Source organism: Gavia stellata, chromosome 4 (assembly GCF_030936135.1).
Source record: "Gavia stellata isolate bGavSte3 chromosome 4, bGavSte3.hap2, whole genome shotgun sequence".
NCBI lineage: Eukaryota > Metazoa > Chordata > Aves > Gaviiformes > Gaviidae > Gavia > Gavia stellata.
In genome coordinates, this window is record NC_082597.1 from 76876407 (window position 1) to 76892138 (window position 15732).

Genomic DNA, 15732 nt, shown 5'->3' on the forward strand with positions numbered 1-15732 from the left:
ACAGGTTAAAAAAAATTGTATTTTGCGACAGAAATCTCAAAGATAGTTTAGCTCCTACAACTTTCACAAAAATAGCAATTCAGAAGACAATGACTAAGTCCCTGACACAGAAGTACTAACATGAATTCGCTATTTATATGAAAAGTCTGAGTGAGAGAGATCTTGTAAATGCTTTCGTTGCTGGAAGAGCCCTAGAAATCAACCTGCTTGGTTCACAAGAATGAAATTAATAGGAAACCTTGTCAAGTTTAACTCAGTAGCTTCAGAAGACTATTTTCAAAACTTCACATGAACAGAGACATTTCCAAACAATCAAAACATATGAAAGTATGTACATTACATATGTGCAGGAAGTACACACAAATCCCCTCCCAGTGCCCTTAAAAAACCACACCAAAACCCAAACCAAACCTGATACACATTACAGAACATAACCAAGAATGAGGCAAGATGTTGCACATCTCGGGAAACTCCCCTCTCAAATAAAATCAGTGACTTGGCTATCTGACATGCTAAAATAAGCAGAGAGCAATATAGGTTATTGTGATTATTTTACAGCTTAAAGTGAGGTCACTTAATTCAGAATTCAGCATGATGACTCAAAATGTGAGACTGACATAGAGAACAGTTCTCATGGTAAGGGTATCTTTAAACAGACTAAGCAACTGCTAATTTTTCCCATGACAAACCACTATATTCTTCCTCCTCTCCAGACCTATTCTTATCAGTTGTGTAACTTTACTCTCCTCCTCTGCTACTAACCAATTGGAAGACATATTGCCCTGAGAAAGACTTCTCTGAAATGATAAACTGTAAAAATAGCCAGTCACAGGGGAAATATATTCTTTAAAAAGAAAAGTATGTAATATGTTTTGCATAGCTCCATGTGTGATATACTACAATGGTTATAATATTTATGCTGGAGCCTAAGACTAAGAGAGATGACTTCATTATAGACGAAGAGAGTCAGCCTGGCATCCCTGTTGAAAGAACTCACCAATCTTTCCCCACTGTTGCAACACAACAAAGTTAGTACCTTCATACAACCCCACTAGTATTTCTTTCTGCAATACGTGGCTTCTTGGCTTCTCCTTCTAAGTCTGCACACTAGGGGGAAGTACAATGCCAAATCTGATGTACTGGATCCAGTACAAGTTCCACCAAACCCATTTCAAATATTCACTGGTTTGGAGCAGCTTTTAGTCCTTGCTGAAGCAAAAGGGAATCAAAGTGGTGACCTGAAGATAAAAGGGCTTATCATGCTGTAACAAAGTCTTGAAGCATCCAACATCCCCACACAAATATGCATCCAAGAACACACGCAACACAAGAAATACTAGAATTTATGTTGCTCATACAGTCCCAGATCAGTCCCTTACACAAGTTATCATCCCACAAAGACACTAGTCCTGTGTAGCTGGATCCAAACCTACCTAATAGCTCTTAGTAGCAAGAGGATCATCAGATTTACACAATGGACCTATTCTGCTTGTTAAATCCACTCAATAAATGGGAGCAGCAATAGTTTTGTTTTGATTTTTATCTGCGTTCTTGTGATTAAGCCCCATTAGCATGGTATGGAAATATTTTGCCAACATACTGCACTATTTTTTGTGGCAGAGTGCTGGAATGCCGGCCTTCAGGATTCCCAGCTTCCACTTCAGGCTATGTGAGAGGTATCTGGTTTCCAGCTCAGGAAAAAGGGTAAAAGTAACACAGCCAAGTATAGAGTTTGGTACACTCATTCTGAAAAGCAATGTGGTTAGATAAAACTTGTATGATGTTATGTATTTGGTACAGCCATGGTTAGAGTTGGGCTAAGGCTGTACAATCATTTGGTTAGTTATGTGCAAAAACAGTCCAGTTACAGTTGCTTTCTCCAGGACAGAAGTGAAACCTCAGTTCAAAATTAGTATTATGCTGGAGCTATGAAGAGTCACAGATAGGACTCCTTCCCATATGAACTACCAGAGACCTTGAATGTACTTACAGGTAAGGCTCAGAAAAAGGTTTTTACTGAAATTAACGGAAGTAACTCAGTAGGGGATCTTTGGGAGTCAAAAGAGTAAGGCTTCCTTTCTCTCCAGTTGCAGCTACAGCAAATACCTTTGAGACCTCTGTTTCATCAACTGATGGTTCTCACAACAATTCTTCCAGCTAGAGTAACAATGAGGCTGAACTATAACTTAAGGTGTTAAAATAGATTAATCAGTGCTTAAGGCCAAACGAAAACACAAACCCTGTGGCAAACTCCCTTACTACAGTCAGAAAGAGGCAACGGCACGAAAAATGCTGCTGTAACAAAGGCCTGAGGCCAAGGCATTTGGCCTTACACAGCATGGAAGGACACCTGGAGAGCCTGGCAGCGTCTGATAACTCCAATAAATCTTATTCCACATCATTCCTTTGACATAATTTAATCAGTCAGAGGTTCCCTCCCCGCCCCCCCCCCCTTTTTTTATTCCATGTTTCCAGATACATCATTTAGTAATAAACTCCCACTGCTGGCTGGGCATCAACTACTTTTCTCAGCTGAAGAGCAGGGTGGTGTTTGTGGGTTTTTTTGTGGGTTTTTTTTTTTGTGTGGTTTTTTTTTTTTTTTTTTTTTTTTTTTTTTACACAAATCGGGGATTCAGTTGAGAGGTGGGTCACCTCCTCTTGCACATCCAAAAATTCATTCCCCCCAGTGTTAATTCACTTAAATGCTCTACATAGCTCTACACCACACAGAAATACAAGTAGTGACCTGCAGTCACTCTGAACAGCAGGCTTAAAGAAAGATTCTGATACTCTTTTTTCCCCCAGTTAAGTATTAAAAACAATAAAACCCCTTCCTAAAAACCACTAATAATTCTCTTTCAAAAATTTCCCACTACAACACTGAGCTGCCTTTATAGATACACAGAAGACAGTAGTATCTTCTATAACACATAGTTATGAAAGACTATTAGAAGGATCTTTTCTTTTTTTCAGTAGCTTACAGCTATACACAAGATTTCAGAGGTGCGACTCACATTAACAATAAAAAGCCTGCTTTCTTCACCTTGAAGTCTTGCTAAGAAATTCAAGTGCCAGAGCACTCTGGATTATGTACGTTAAGACTTGCTTATAGAAAACAATAATGCAGCACAAAAGAAACAGGGGAGCTCCATCTATCTTTGCTAAGTGCAGGAAGACCACTGAAATAAGCTGATGGAAATTAAGATTTGAGGAAAAATAAGGCCATTCCACTCGTTCCAAGTTTTTAAGCTACTCCATCCCATCCATTCTATATGTAATCCTCTTAGCATAAAAGTCTTGGGACAGTCAAAGGCTCTGGAAGGCAGATGACTTAATTTTGAGAATGAAGATTTCATAGAAACACTATATAAAATTAACATATTTCACTGCCAACACCTATCACTGAGTTTAGTGGTCAGATTCCCTTAGGTACTTTAGTATATTCAGTATTAATGCACACATTTGAAAAAAATCAGACCTCTGCACTGAAGAACACAGATTATAGGGGCAGGCACCTGACAACTACTGGGCGATGCCTTTGTTGTTCTCCAAGGAGCACGTAGGATCTTCTCTGGTATTCCCTTGTTTTTAGTTAAATAAGTTGGTACACATTCCAGTGTCTACTCTGACAATACACACCCACATATATACATAAAAATACAGACAGGTAAGAAATACACCAACTTCCATTCTGGGTTGGACAGATGACAGAACCTCTACACTGCAATACTGTGGTATTAGCCAATCTATTTTGGACCTTTCATTCAGATATCAATGACACACCGAACTACTGAAGCCAGCTAATCATACTTCCTGAATTTTTTTTTTTCCCTTGTCATGCAGAAGTCCTAGTAGGGATGCTGTAAAGTCTGGGATTAAAGAAGATATTATTCAGTGGAATTGTGCAAATAAGATAAAACATGTTAGATGTTACTTAATCATATAAAGCTAAGAAGTAGTTATGAGAATCAGCTCCCAAAGCACAGAGCTGACAAGACCGATCAAAACAAAGAGTTGTCATCTCATAACAGCTCTTTGGGCATCTTTAAAAAAATGACTGATGTAGCTGAAGAGAAACATGAAAGAGAAGATCAAGACAAAAAGAGATGATCAAGCCCAACACAAACTGGAAGGATTTTTCATATGAATTTTGTCTTGGAATAATTTCATTTTTATCCACCTTTTTTTCAAGCCAGTGATCAGCACAGCTGGATAGAAAAAATCCCCCTAGGACAGCAGTTACTATTAATGCTACAAGACCTATTTGAACCTATAATTTTGCTATATCGAACTACATGTACTTGTTCCCCTGCTTTTCAGGATTCAGGTTAAACATTTATTTTACTTTCCCATTCTCTGTCTTAGCTCTACTTGGAAACAAGATGACTAAGAATTTGTCCCAGGTTCTAAACTTTGCAACCTTATGCATTTAATTTCTTCCAAATCCCCTAAAACAGTGGCAATACATAAGACAGAGCATATACATTAACAGGCTACACCCATCTACCCAGCTTCACGAATTCCCATCTGCATGTCGATTTGACAGCCTCAAAACCTTTAAAGCTTTGAAAGAGGCCAAGAGCACTAGAAGACCACAACTCCCACTAGGTCATCTAGACTCTGAGATGCTACCCTGCTCCTGGAGGAATTTTAGTAGATGAAATTCAGAAAATAAGGACCTTCTAGCCTCCTGTGGAGGCCAAGCTGCTCTACTTTCTCCTCTCTAGACAGGAACTGGATAAAGAAGAGAGGAAAACCCTTGAGAGTATATGGACAGGGTGTTGATGACATTCCTTAGAAGCAGAGCAGGAAGGATTTGGCATGTGTTTCCCCCTCCTTCCCTCCCTGCCTCCCTGATGTGAATGCCATTCACCTGAAATGAGATGCAAAATAAAGAGGTAGCAGAGAAAAAGAAGTCGACATTTCCCAATATCCTCACTGTTTCTTTCCATCTCTATTAGAATGAATCTACCTTTGACTCCCTTATCTGAAATAGAGGGAAGTACGCTGGATAAAAAAACCAAAACTTTTGCTTATACTCACAGTCTTGTAACCAGAGATTTCAACTGCATAATGAAATCTAGACTATCACTGAGCAAGTTAACAAATGCCTCTCAACTCAAAGTGACTTTGATTTTCAGTAGTTCTTCTCAAGTAAAGTTGATCTACTGAATAACAAATCCCCTCAACACAAGAAGCTGGTGTGTGAGTATACCTACCAAATACATTTTAGACTAACCTCATCCCTTACGCAAAATGTTGCAAGAATTTGGATCCCAGTGTCAGACTACAAACACCCTGGAGTGCAACTCACAGCAATGCTACGTAATAGTATGTTTTTCTGGAATAAAACTAGTAATAAGGCCGCCTAGCCATGCAGTGCTACTGCTTTTGCCCACAAAAATCCCTTATCTTTGCATGTTCTTCCAGCTTTCTTCTGAAATAGTTTCATACCATACACTCCATTTTTGTAGTAAGGCACATATCCAATTTAAAACATCCCAGGTTTTGACAAAATTCCTCTTTGGTAATCTATGTGAAGAAAGGGAATAGTCTGTTATATTCACACAGCATAGAGAAGCACACGTACCCCTATGGATGTACATGCTATAACGCAGAAGAGAAGTCTTTAGTCTTTCTTATATACTTGAGTTATACTCCCCAGTGAGAACAGTGTTACACTATGCAACTTTTCTTTCACACAGAAGGTGGCACTTATTTTAAAAAAATAATCTGAATTTTTTTTTATAAATTCTGTAAGTGACAATCCATTTACTCTGAAGAATCCAACAATAACAACTAGTAAGTCAGAATCTTAAGGAAGTGGCTACATATAAACACACGTTCAAATTGCCTCTGTTGTTCAAAGCTGGAAAAGACTGTTCAGCCTCAGCACACTGCAATTATTATACTTAATCTTGGTAAGAAAGCATTTTGTTTGCAGATACGTACTTGAAAATTTTGTCTTTGTCATAAACTGGTGGGTTTATCGCTACAGGCAGTTTTTCCTTGTTTTCTGCTAAAATAGCCTAAAAACCAAAAAACCACAAAAAGTTAATACCAGGCAGAATAAATGAGCAGCCTTAGGTCCACAATATTCAGCAGATATGAACAGCAGCTTAGATCGAACTGAATTAAAGTGTGCATAATCAGGTTTATAAAAGAAGTGGTTGAAAAACAACATAATCTTTAAGGAGAAGCTACAAGTAACATACTCTGTATGACTCAATGTTCATCCAAGTGTTTTATTAGCAATAGCCTGTTGAAACTTTCTCAAATTGTAAACCTTTACAGATCATTTTCTGCAATTCCTTATCTCCATATAAGTATTTAAATACACATATATACAGGTGCATTTGCAGTCACAGTAAAAATGACAGTCCATCTGCATGTCTCATTGGTCCATTGTCTTCAGGGCAAGTGAATTCCACCGAAGCTGCATTTTGAGAAATATATTATGTTGTGTAATATGCTGCTCAGAAAAAAAATCAGTACAAGAGCAGAGGCAGAAGGGAATCAGAGCTAAGAGGCTATTAATAAAAAAGGAACATGAAATACGGCTTCAGGACCAGGGCTTATCAACACTGTCGAAGCACCCTGAGAAATTTCTGTTTCTCCTAAGCATTAAACAAAATATCAAATCACAGATGAACATATGCTGTAAAAGACAAAGTTACTGTATTTCCAGTAAAATGGAAGACTGACCATTTAGCCATGATGTTTTATTACAGGTAACTAAAAAAATTATAGGAGGCTGGAACCTAATTCTGCTTCTGTAAAAATGAGCAAAAGGCTTTTTGCAGCCTTCAGCAGTAAACATGCTTGAAAAAATCTCACTCCATCTTTCACAACACCTCTGACTGATAAAAGGAAATACACATTTGGATCATTTCTGACACCCTGCCAAAGGAAGTAGCTCACAGAAACTCTGGGATGGGAGAAATGCATCGTGAGAAACCAAAGTAGCTGCTGTTCTGCAACAGCTCCCTGAGTTCCAGCTGCTGCAGTCTGTCCTCATAAGTTGCAGTGGTGAAATGTCCGTCCAGCCATAGACATACCTTTTTACCTTTAAAGCTGTTATAGGGAATACAATCATACATAACTGGAAAGCAAAACCACAATCGTAATCAAAGGTCTTAGACATCACCTTCTAAAATATATTGAACAGTACAAATACAAAATAATTCCTGCAGTCACCTAAGAATAGGAAGGGAGCCTGCACTTTTAAGAGAAGACAATTCTCAGAACAGTACCAAAGGATTCATTACTGTCTTTTCTGCAACTCGAACGCAGGGAGCTGTTGCAGAACAGCAACTACTCTAATCCCCCCAAGAGATACTTCTCCATCCCAGACACTTCAGTAGAAGCCGCCTCCCCTGACACTAGTTTCTGCAATCATTGCCCAATGATTACCCATAGTACCATTTAAGTTACAGTGTTTGTGGTCTGTGTTGGAGACCAGAATTAGGTAACAGAACAAAAAGCAGGTAAAAGTTAAGCCACAGTGTTGCTGTAACAACTCTGTGATTCTTTTAAATAGAACACTGAAGCCTTCATGTTTATTTAAAGGAAAAGTAGAATAAGAAATATAACATCCTTAGCTATAGTAAAAACCAGCAACACAGCCCATTTAACAAATGATTATTTGCACATAGTGGTAAAGCAGTTGCAGAAATTTTACAGTGATAAGAGTGTGCTGGTTTTGGCTGGGATAGAGTTAATTTTCTTCATGGTAGCTAGTATGGGGCTATGTTTTAGATTTGTGCTGAAAACACTGTTGATAATACAGGGATGTTTTAGTTACTGCTGAGCAGGGCTTACACAGAGTCAAGGCCTTTTCTGCTTCTCACACCACCCCACCAGCGCGTAGGCTGGGGGTGCACAAGAAGTTGGGAGGGGACACAGCCGGGACAGCTGACCCCAACTGACCAAAGGGATATTCCATACCATACGATGTCATGCTCAGTATATAAACCAGGGGGAAAGCTGGCTGGGGGACCGCTGCTTGAGGACAGGCTGGGCATTGGTCAGAGGGTGGTGAGCAATTTTTTTCATTTGCATCACTTGTCTTTCTTGTTTGTTGTTATTTTCCTTTTCATTACAATTATTATTATTTAATTTCATTTATTAAACTGTTCTTATCTCAACCCACGAGCTTTCTCACTTTTTTCCAATTCTCTCCCCCATCCCGCTGGGGCAGGTGGGGAGTGAGTGAGCAGCTGTGTGGTGCTTAGTTGCCAGCTGGGCTTAAACCACGATAAGCAGCAAACGATTTTGAGACAGTATGACTTGCATAAACATTTAGAAACATTTTCACACAATTGTACTTCCCTGCAGAACTGCTGGCTTACATATTAATGCTGTAAACAGATCTCTGAAGTTGTCTGACTTTCTTGTGCATGCAGCTCTGCTTACGTGAAAACAGGGGAATTAGAAGTGTCAGTGGCATGTTATTTCTTTCTAGCCATCTCACTTCTGGTGTTTAAGGCTGTGCTATGCCCTAAGCTGCTCTTCACTGGTCTGTCACCAGTTAAGACTTTAGTCTACAGCTAAACATTATAGAGCAAAAGAAAACTCTGTTGGTAATCAATATTTTGCTGTTGTCTCTTCTCAATAGCTGAGTGGCAGAGACACAGTAAAGAAAAAACAGGATGCTTTGAGAAGATGTTTTTAAGGGGTGGAGGTAAAGGAGGATACTATTTGCCCATTTGCCGTACATAGTTCTTTAACTTGAATTGATCATCCCAAAACAGAATTTAAAAACATGCAAAAAATTTGCCTTATCCGAGATCCAGGCACTTTTGCCAAGAGAACACCTGTAAGACATGAACTATGGGTGCATTGTTGTTCCTCATCTGTAATGCAAAGTACATTTATCCGTCTTCCAAAAATGCAAAATCCCAACCAACCAATCTGACTTAGGTTACAAGACAGCCTAGCTATTTTGAATATATACCTTTATTTGGCAGAAGCGGGTTAACTTCATTTCTGCCTAGATATTGTTAATAACAAGCTGGATCCAGCATTTTCTGCCTATCCTCTATCATAAGAAACAGATGGTTGGGGTATAGATACATCTTTAGAAGCTGCACTTTAAATGTTGTTAGCGGCCTAACACCCTGTTACAGTGCTGTTACAGCACCCTCGTAGGCATAAAGTTCCTTCATTTTTCTTAAAAAGGAACTTCATGCAGACTTGGTTTGTGAAAAAGGAGATGCCAAAAAACATTAATATCACATCCTTAAAATATCACAAACCTTTAGAAGAAAGGAGAGCTCGAAACAAAACAGATGAGTACTTTATAACAGCGCCATTGAATTAAAGGCGTCTCTGCTCCAATATTTAATGGTTCTAAAGCACGACATTAAATGAGTAGCCAGGCTGAAAAATATAACCACTCCTAAAATACTAAAATAAATCTTTCTGTAATACAAGAATGACCAGAAGTGCTATAATAATAAATCTAATCTGTAAGCCTATTAGACAATGTATCAAATACCTAACTGGAAGATGGGTATCCCATATGAAGTACCTTGTAGCATGCTTTTAAAAAAGTTACATAATACCACAGTAACATATTAGAACTCACTTGTGTCACTTCAGTTTTTAACACTTAAATATTGTATGTAAGGTATTTCTTGGCTCACCACGCTTTCTTTGAAATTTTTTTTTTATTTAATGGCTATACTCTGAATCAATCTTTAAGCCTAAAAAGAACAAAACCAGAACTCTTGCAATGTTTTTTAGAAGCTGCCTCTTCTTAAAAGAAATAAAATATAAGATTAGCTTGTTAAAATTATACCTGGTAATGCTCATCTGATGGCTCTGGGGTAAAACAGTTGACATCCAACACTTCGGTAGGCATCCACGGTAACAAAACACACTTCCTGATCAAGCGATCTGCTTCCCCATAAGCATAGTCACGAGTCACTTCATCTGCAGCAAAACAAGGACAACCTTCTAGGAACTGCCTTTCATTCTCTGCTGAAAATCTTCCTCATGGCATATCACACAAATAACAGTTGAACAGTTAACACCACCACAACTTTTGTTATTTAAAAGTAAAATTAGAGCTAATTAAAGAACGACATTAAAAAGACTATTTTTAGGATTAGTCCGAAACCATCTGACTTATGTCAGTATAGTCAGACAGCTGGACACTTATCTCCTCCACATGATGGGGGCATAAGGTGGCCTGCAACCAAGATTACAGGAGTAAATAGTTGGCCTGGCATTTCACAGCTTTCAGTACTTGACTTTCTGACTCAAAGCTACAAACATAGACCTTTAGGGAAACTTTTTTGAACTCTCAGATAACTGAATCAGTAGTTTCACTAAGACAGTGATGCAAGATTTAAGATCTCCGTCAATAAAACATTAGCAACATTTTTTGACTGGTAAAGACCTCTCTCTCACATGAATTATGGAAATACCAGGCAGAGAACTTAAAATTGATAGCACTACAAATATGCAGTTATTTTGGTCTCGAAATATTTGTTCTACTGGGAAGTGCTCAATGATTTGTAAGAATATGGCCCATCTTCTATTGCATGCATAAAAAAATAAATACTCCACAGACGCACACTTACCACCAGTTTCAAGGTCCCTCAAAGGCCAGAGAACAGTGTAAGCAATTTGTTGCGGCATATAAAACAGAGGTGCTGTTGCAAAACTAGGCTGATCTGAATGCTGAATCCGTGATCCAAATTCATCCATAATGTACCAGACAGGAACCTTCTCCTCTGCAGTCTGTATGATTAAAGAAAGTGAGACATCCTGCACATACCAATTGCTAGAAAGGCACTGCAAGACAGAAGGCACTGGCAGCACCCCCTAACACCATTTCTCTGTTTCCTACTCTAGCCAAGATTGTGAGCAGGTACTAGGTACAGAGTAACACTCCCATCCCTGCAACTCTCAGGTTAAGCCAGCCTAGCATCCAGCCACATCTGGGAACAGCCTGTTCCCATCTCAACCTCAGCGTCTCATCCTCTTTCTCATGCTACTGCTGTTGCTTACCAGATCCGCTTCCGCTCTACTAAACTAGCCAGTTCAGGGAGCTAAACCAGCAGAAGGCTGTTTGGGTTTTTTTGGTAGGGTTAGTTTTCCTGCAGTTTCTATCAGAACCAGTGCACTACAAAGATGAGTTGGAAGTTTACAGCTTAAGAGTGAATGAGAGCAGAACTGCCCCCTGCAACAACAGTTGGCTGTAAGAGTGTTGAGGTTGCATCATCAAACCATCCCTTCTTGCAACACTTGTAGTGATAAAATTCTGAATGAAAGAAGAAGCTTTAATTGCTTGGTAGCACTACTGTAGAGGAAGTGGAGGCACAGAGATTAAGACTTAAGATATTCAAGCAGCCCAGTGTCAGAAAGGGGAAAAGACCACAAATTCAGCTACAAGTTGAATTAATTGTCTTCCAGGAAAGCACTTTTCAAGTGGTAACACAGATATTTGCACCTGACTCACAAGCCATTCATGACAACAAGATGGGAAACAAAGACATAGGGTAGAAAGATGAGAGATACTGTTCACATCTCCCTTTTATTTAAAAAAAAAAAAAGCACTTACAACTAATCCCTTTCTCAGGGATTTTTCAGGCCTGATACTACTGTGAGCTAAACTGATACCTTAATTGATAAAGGCGTCCACTCCAGGGAACAACCTCAAGCCCCTCAAGAGTTAAGAGGTGCAGGCTGGTCATGCTCACACTGCTCAGGGTTAGCCTTGCCCATTTTGCATAGGGCTTGGCCAAAGAATTTGCCTTTCTCCTGTTTAATCCAAAATACCCACAACAGCCTAGGAGGTACATTGCAGACCCTAAAAGAGTTTTTAGCTGAACCCTGAGGGTTGTATTCTCTCAGAAATGGCATGTATGCAACTTGAGGGTGTTTGAAGGCTCAAGACCTGCTGGTACAGTGCTGAAGGACTATGTAGGGCAAAGGGACCAAACCTGGTGTGGTCTTATCCACGCTACCTAAAAGTAGCAGCCCTTGGAGTAACTTATGCCCAGAAACATTGAGGCTCCATCTTGAAGATAGGTGGTTCTCATCTGAGGGTGAGCTAACATTTACACAGTATAGACAATCAGTTGCCAAATACAAACCAGGAAGCTAAGTTATTTGACAGTGTAGATATAACCCTGATATGTAAAGCACTCTATACAGGTGAGGCAAACTGCGAGCATAGCTGAGACACACACTTTTATGTGAGGCAGTTGATTCCTGACAGATTCTTTCCTTCACTGTGAGAAAGTTTGAGTAGAAAAAAAAATCCTCATAACATACAAGCAGATCTCCCCCTTCTTTTGCAGCACACTCTTCCCCTCTCTATAAAACCCCCCTCAAAGTTCTCATCAGAAAGCTGGTAGCAAGCCACTGAGCATTTTAGCCCTGCATGGCATTGCTGTCCTTCCAAGTAGAAGTTTATTCTGAAATGCCTGTAAAGGACCTTTTTTGTACTGAAAATATATCTTTGTTAATAGCCATGTATTGCAAGGTCTTCACTCAGGATTGCTCAGAACTTTTTAGCGTCCTAATTAGGCTTTAGAGACTTACCCCTTGAGAAACCTGGTAAGTCTGATTGTATTTCCACATTTCCTGCAACACTTGCTCAATACTGCCCTCATCTGGGATCTCTCCGTGAAAGTCGATTCCCATGAGATTTGCCATTCTGTGCAGTAAACCAGGTACGTGAAGCAGCTGCTGGCGGGCATGTTCAATACGGTACGTCCAGGCGTGGTCGATGAGGAAAATGCTTAACGAGAATTTTGGTAACATTACAACGGTATACTTTTACACACATATAGCCAAATGTTCTGTGAATAAGAGCTACATTTCCTTGTAGATGGTTTGATAACTAAGTCTTCTACTCTCCCAAAGTCATGCTCAGAGTACACACTTGACATTGCAGGTTAGGAACAACTTCCCAGCAGTAACTTACATTCTGTTTTTGTTCTACAAAGCTTACTGTGCATTAGTATTTCCATGAAAATGAGGAGCAAACACAGAACAGGGCACTCAGTTTGTAAGCCCAGTTCCCTTTAAAGGCCGGGAACACATGAGTTTCCTCCCTTTTGATCATTATTAACTCCACTGCATCAAGCTGATATTCTTGCCTGAAGAAGGAAAACAATGCATTATTTTGCAAAAGTATTCAAGGATCTTGTTAGCCGTGAGCTCTGTGACATATACTGTCACCTGTAAAACTAGGTGGAGAGATCTGATTATCAAAAGCCTGTATCATTTGCTACTAAAAAAAGGATTAAGTTTTAAGTTTCTTTGATAGTTTCTCTTTGGGTTTTTTGGGGTGTTTCCCTCTCCCCTCACCCCCTCAGGTCTTTTAAAAAAAGGCATTGTTTTAAAAGAATTACCAAGCTAACCTGAAACAAAATCACACACAACTGGGACAGCTTCCCTTGACAAGTTTAAGCCTTGTTTAGGCTACATGATTTTTACAAAAAACACAGTTATTCAAACAGAAGGGTTCTCCACATTTTGGTTATATCCTCTCACTGAACCAAGTCAGAGAAGAATCTGAATCCTACTTACTAAAAAACCGCAACAAAACAAACAAAAAAACCCCAACCACCCCCCCCAAAACTACCCCACCACCCATATTTCAGAAAGTTAAAAACATGTCAGCTATCATGTAGAGCAAGTATTCGTGAACAATTATTGTATCTCAGATTCCACATACAGAAGAAACCTAATTTAATTTTAAAATTAAAGACTCCAAGGAATGCCCAGATCAAGCTCTTCAGAAATCTGTTAGCAAACAGGAGTGCTGGTGTTCTGCTCCTACATTCCCACACATCTGAATGCTGTGAGGAATCCCAAGATTATCACAGAAGCTGTTTTGAACTTTATTGTTTAAGTGTGTTCTCAGATTTAGAAATGCAATGACTTAGGTTAAAGCAGGCATGTAAAGGCAGGTACCTATGCTCTATGTTGGTTTTACTCATCAAGGCTTAATTTAGGTAAACATACCAAGTCTAAAAATCTAAGACCTAAAAAGTACGAAAGCTCTGGCAAAAGAAGTTTATAGAACTGAGCAGAATCGTGTTTAGACCTCCAGGAGAGTTGCCTTAATCTCGCCGCCATTTATTAATATATGACAAATAGCCTGTTCTATGTTTGAAATCAATAAAAACACAGAAAGCTGTGTTGTACCATTAAGTTGCTTCTTATGCAACTTTTTTCTAGTTTTATAGCTGCATACTAGTATCATATTCACAACAGATAAGCTGATTCTGAAGAAAGGTAACAGTAACTTGATGTATTCAATTATATATGCATGCACAGCATGTAATCCCATGATCACACTCTTGAATTATATTTTAGCCAAGTGGAGGAAATTTAGTACTCCATGGATCATTACTTCGAAGCTGCTTAGTACCTCCTTAGCTTGAGATTTGTGAAGGTCACAATTACTTCTTCAGTTTGTTTTTTTTTTCCCCAAGGGCACACAGTCTTGCAGATACAAAGTTTTTGTTTTCCTTCTGCAGAATTAATTTCAAGGTTCTCTTTTCCCTATTTTCTCCCTCAGTTTACTAAAACTAATTTCTAAGCATCTTCCTGCACGATTTAAAAAAAGAACAACGTTAAGTACTTGCACTCCTAGTACCCTTTGCAAGATGTGCCTCATAGCATGCACCTTTCCTCAAACAGGCAACTAAGTCTTACAGTAAGAAAAGAAGATTTCTGAATAGGATCAAACAAGTTTTAAAGCAAACTGTCATTTTAGGGTTTAAGACGACTCAAAGACTGAACACTAGTTCTGAAATAACTGCTCACCTATTGGGATTGGAGGCTTGAAGCCCATTCTCATTTGTTACGATAACTTTGAAACAAGGTTCATTTCCAGGATTTGGTTTCTTTTTTAATTCTTCTTCCATTTCTTCATCACCTTCTTCCTCCTCATCCACCTCTTCTACTTGCATTATACCAAAGTAGTCACCAGCATCAAATACCTGAGATCGAAAGTGCACAAAATAGCAAGCAGTTGGCTGAGGCAGTACCCTGATATGCATAATGCAACACTGAAAGGCGCTTGTAGACAATTTTGGCCTGCAATCCAATAAAAATTGGCATTTTTAACTTAACAGATAAATGAACAACACTATTTATTCTTTCACATTCACAACACTATTTATTCTTTCACATTTTAATAGAGCTGTTTGTGAAGTTTCTTTAGTTAATATTGGCAGGAAGCTTTGTTGGGTCTACTGATGATGGGTCTACTTTGTTGGGTCTACTGATGATCATCTATTAATTCAACTCCTCATAAAGAATTCTAGAAGCTGAAAACAATATCTTTTCTCAACTTTGCTAAAATCAACAGTTTAAGACCTGCAAAACCAGGTATTACCCAGGCTCCACCACCATACTAAAGTACATTAAGGCCCTTGAAGAAAAAGAGCTTTTACCACTCGTATTCTGAAACAGCTAAAAAAATATATCTCAAAATTCAACACCCCCCCCCCCCAAATTCCCCCAACTGCCCACTCTTCTTTCCCTATACAAGGAACTGCCCATGCTCACTGACCTCCAGATGAGTTAGAAGATTCCTTATACTGCTGCAAGTTAAGGTCTATACACTTACCTCTACTGATGTGCTGAAAGGGATTTGTTTGCATTCTAGATCCTACATAAATTAAGTAGGTCCCTACACAAGTTTCCCTTCTGCCAAAATCTTGCCAAATGGTGGCCTTGCATATCTTTTGCAGAACC

At 39.0% G+C, this 15732-nt stretch overlaps 1 protein-coding gene across 1 annotated transcript in view; it reads right to left on the reverse strand.

The window, feature by feature from the left end:
• Positions 1-15732, reverse strand: part of TTLL12 (tubulin tyrosine ligase like 12) — a 29733-nt gene that overhangs the window by 8070 nt on the left and 5931 nt on the right. Inside the window, exons 2-6 of the mRNA XM_059816749.1 lie at positions 14797-14972; positions 12559-12757; positions 10590-10749; positions 9803-9936; positions 5953-6029 (exon numbers count right to left, since the gene is read on the reverse strand). Of these exons, the coding sequence (XP_059672732.1) occupies positions 5953-6029; positions 9803-9936; positions 10590-10749; positions 12559-12757; positions 14797-14972 (746 nt within the window). The remainder of the gene's footprint in view (positions 1-5952; positions 6030-9802; positions 9937-10589; positions 10750-12558; positions 12758-14796; positions 14973-15732) is intronic.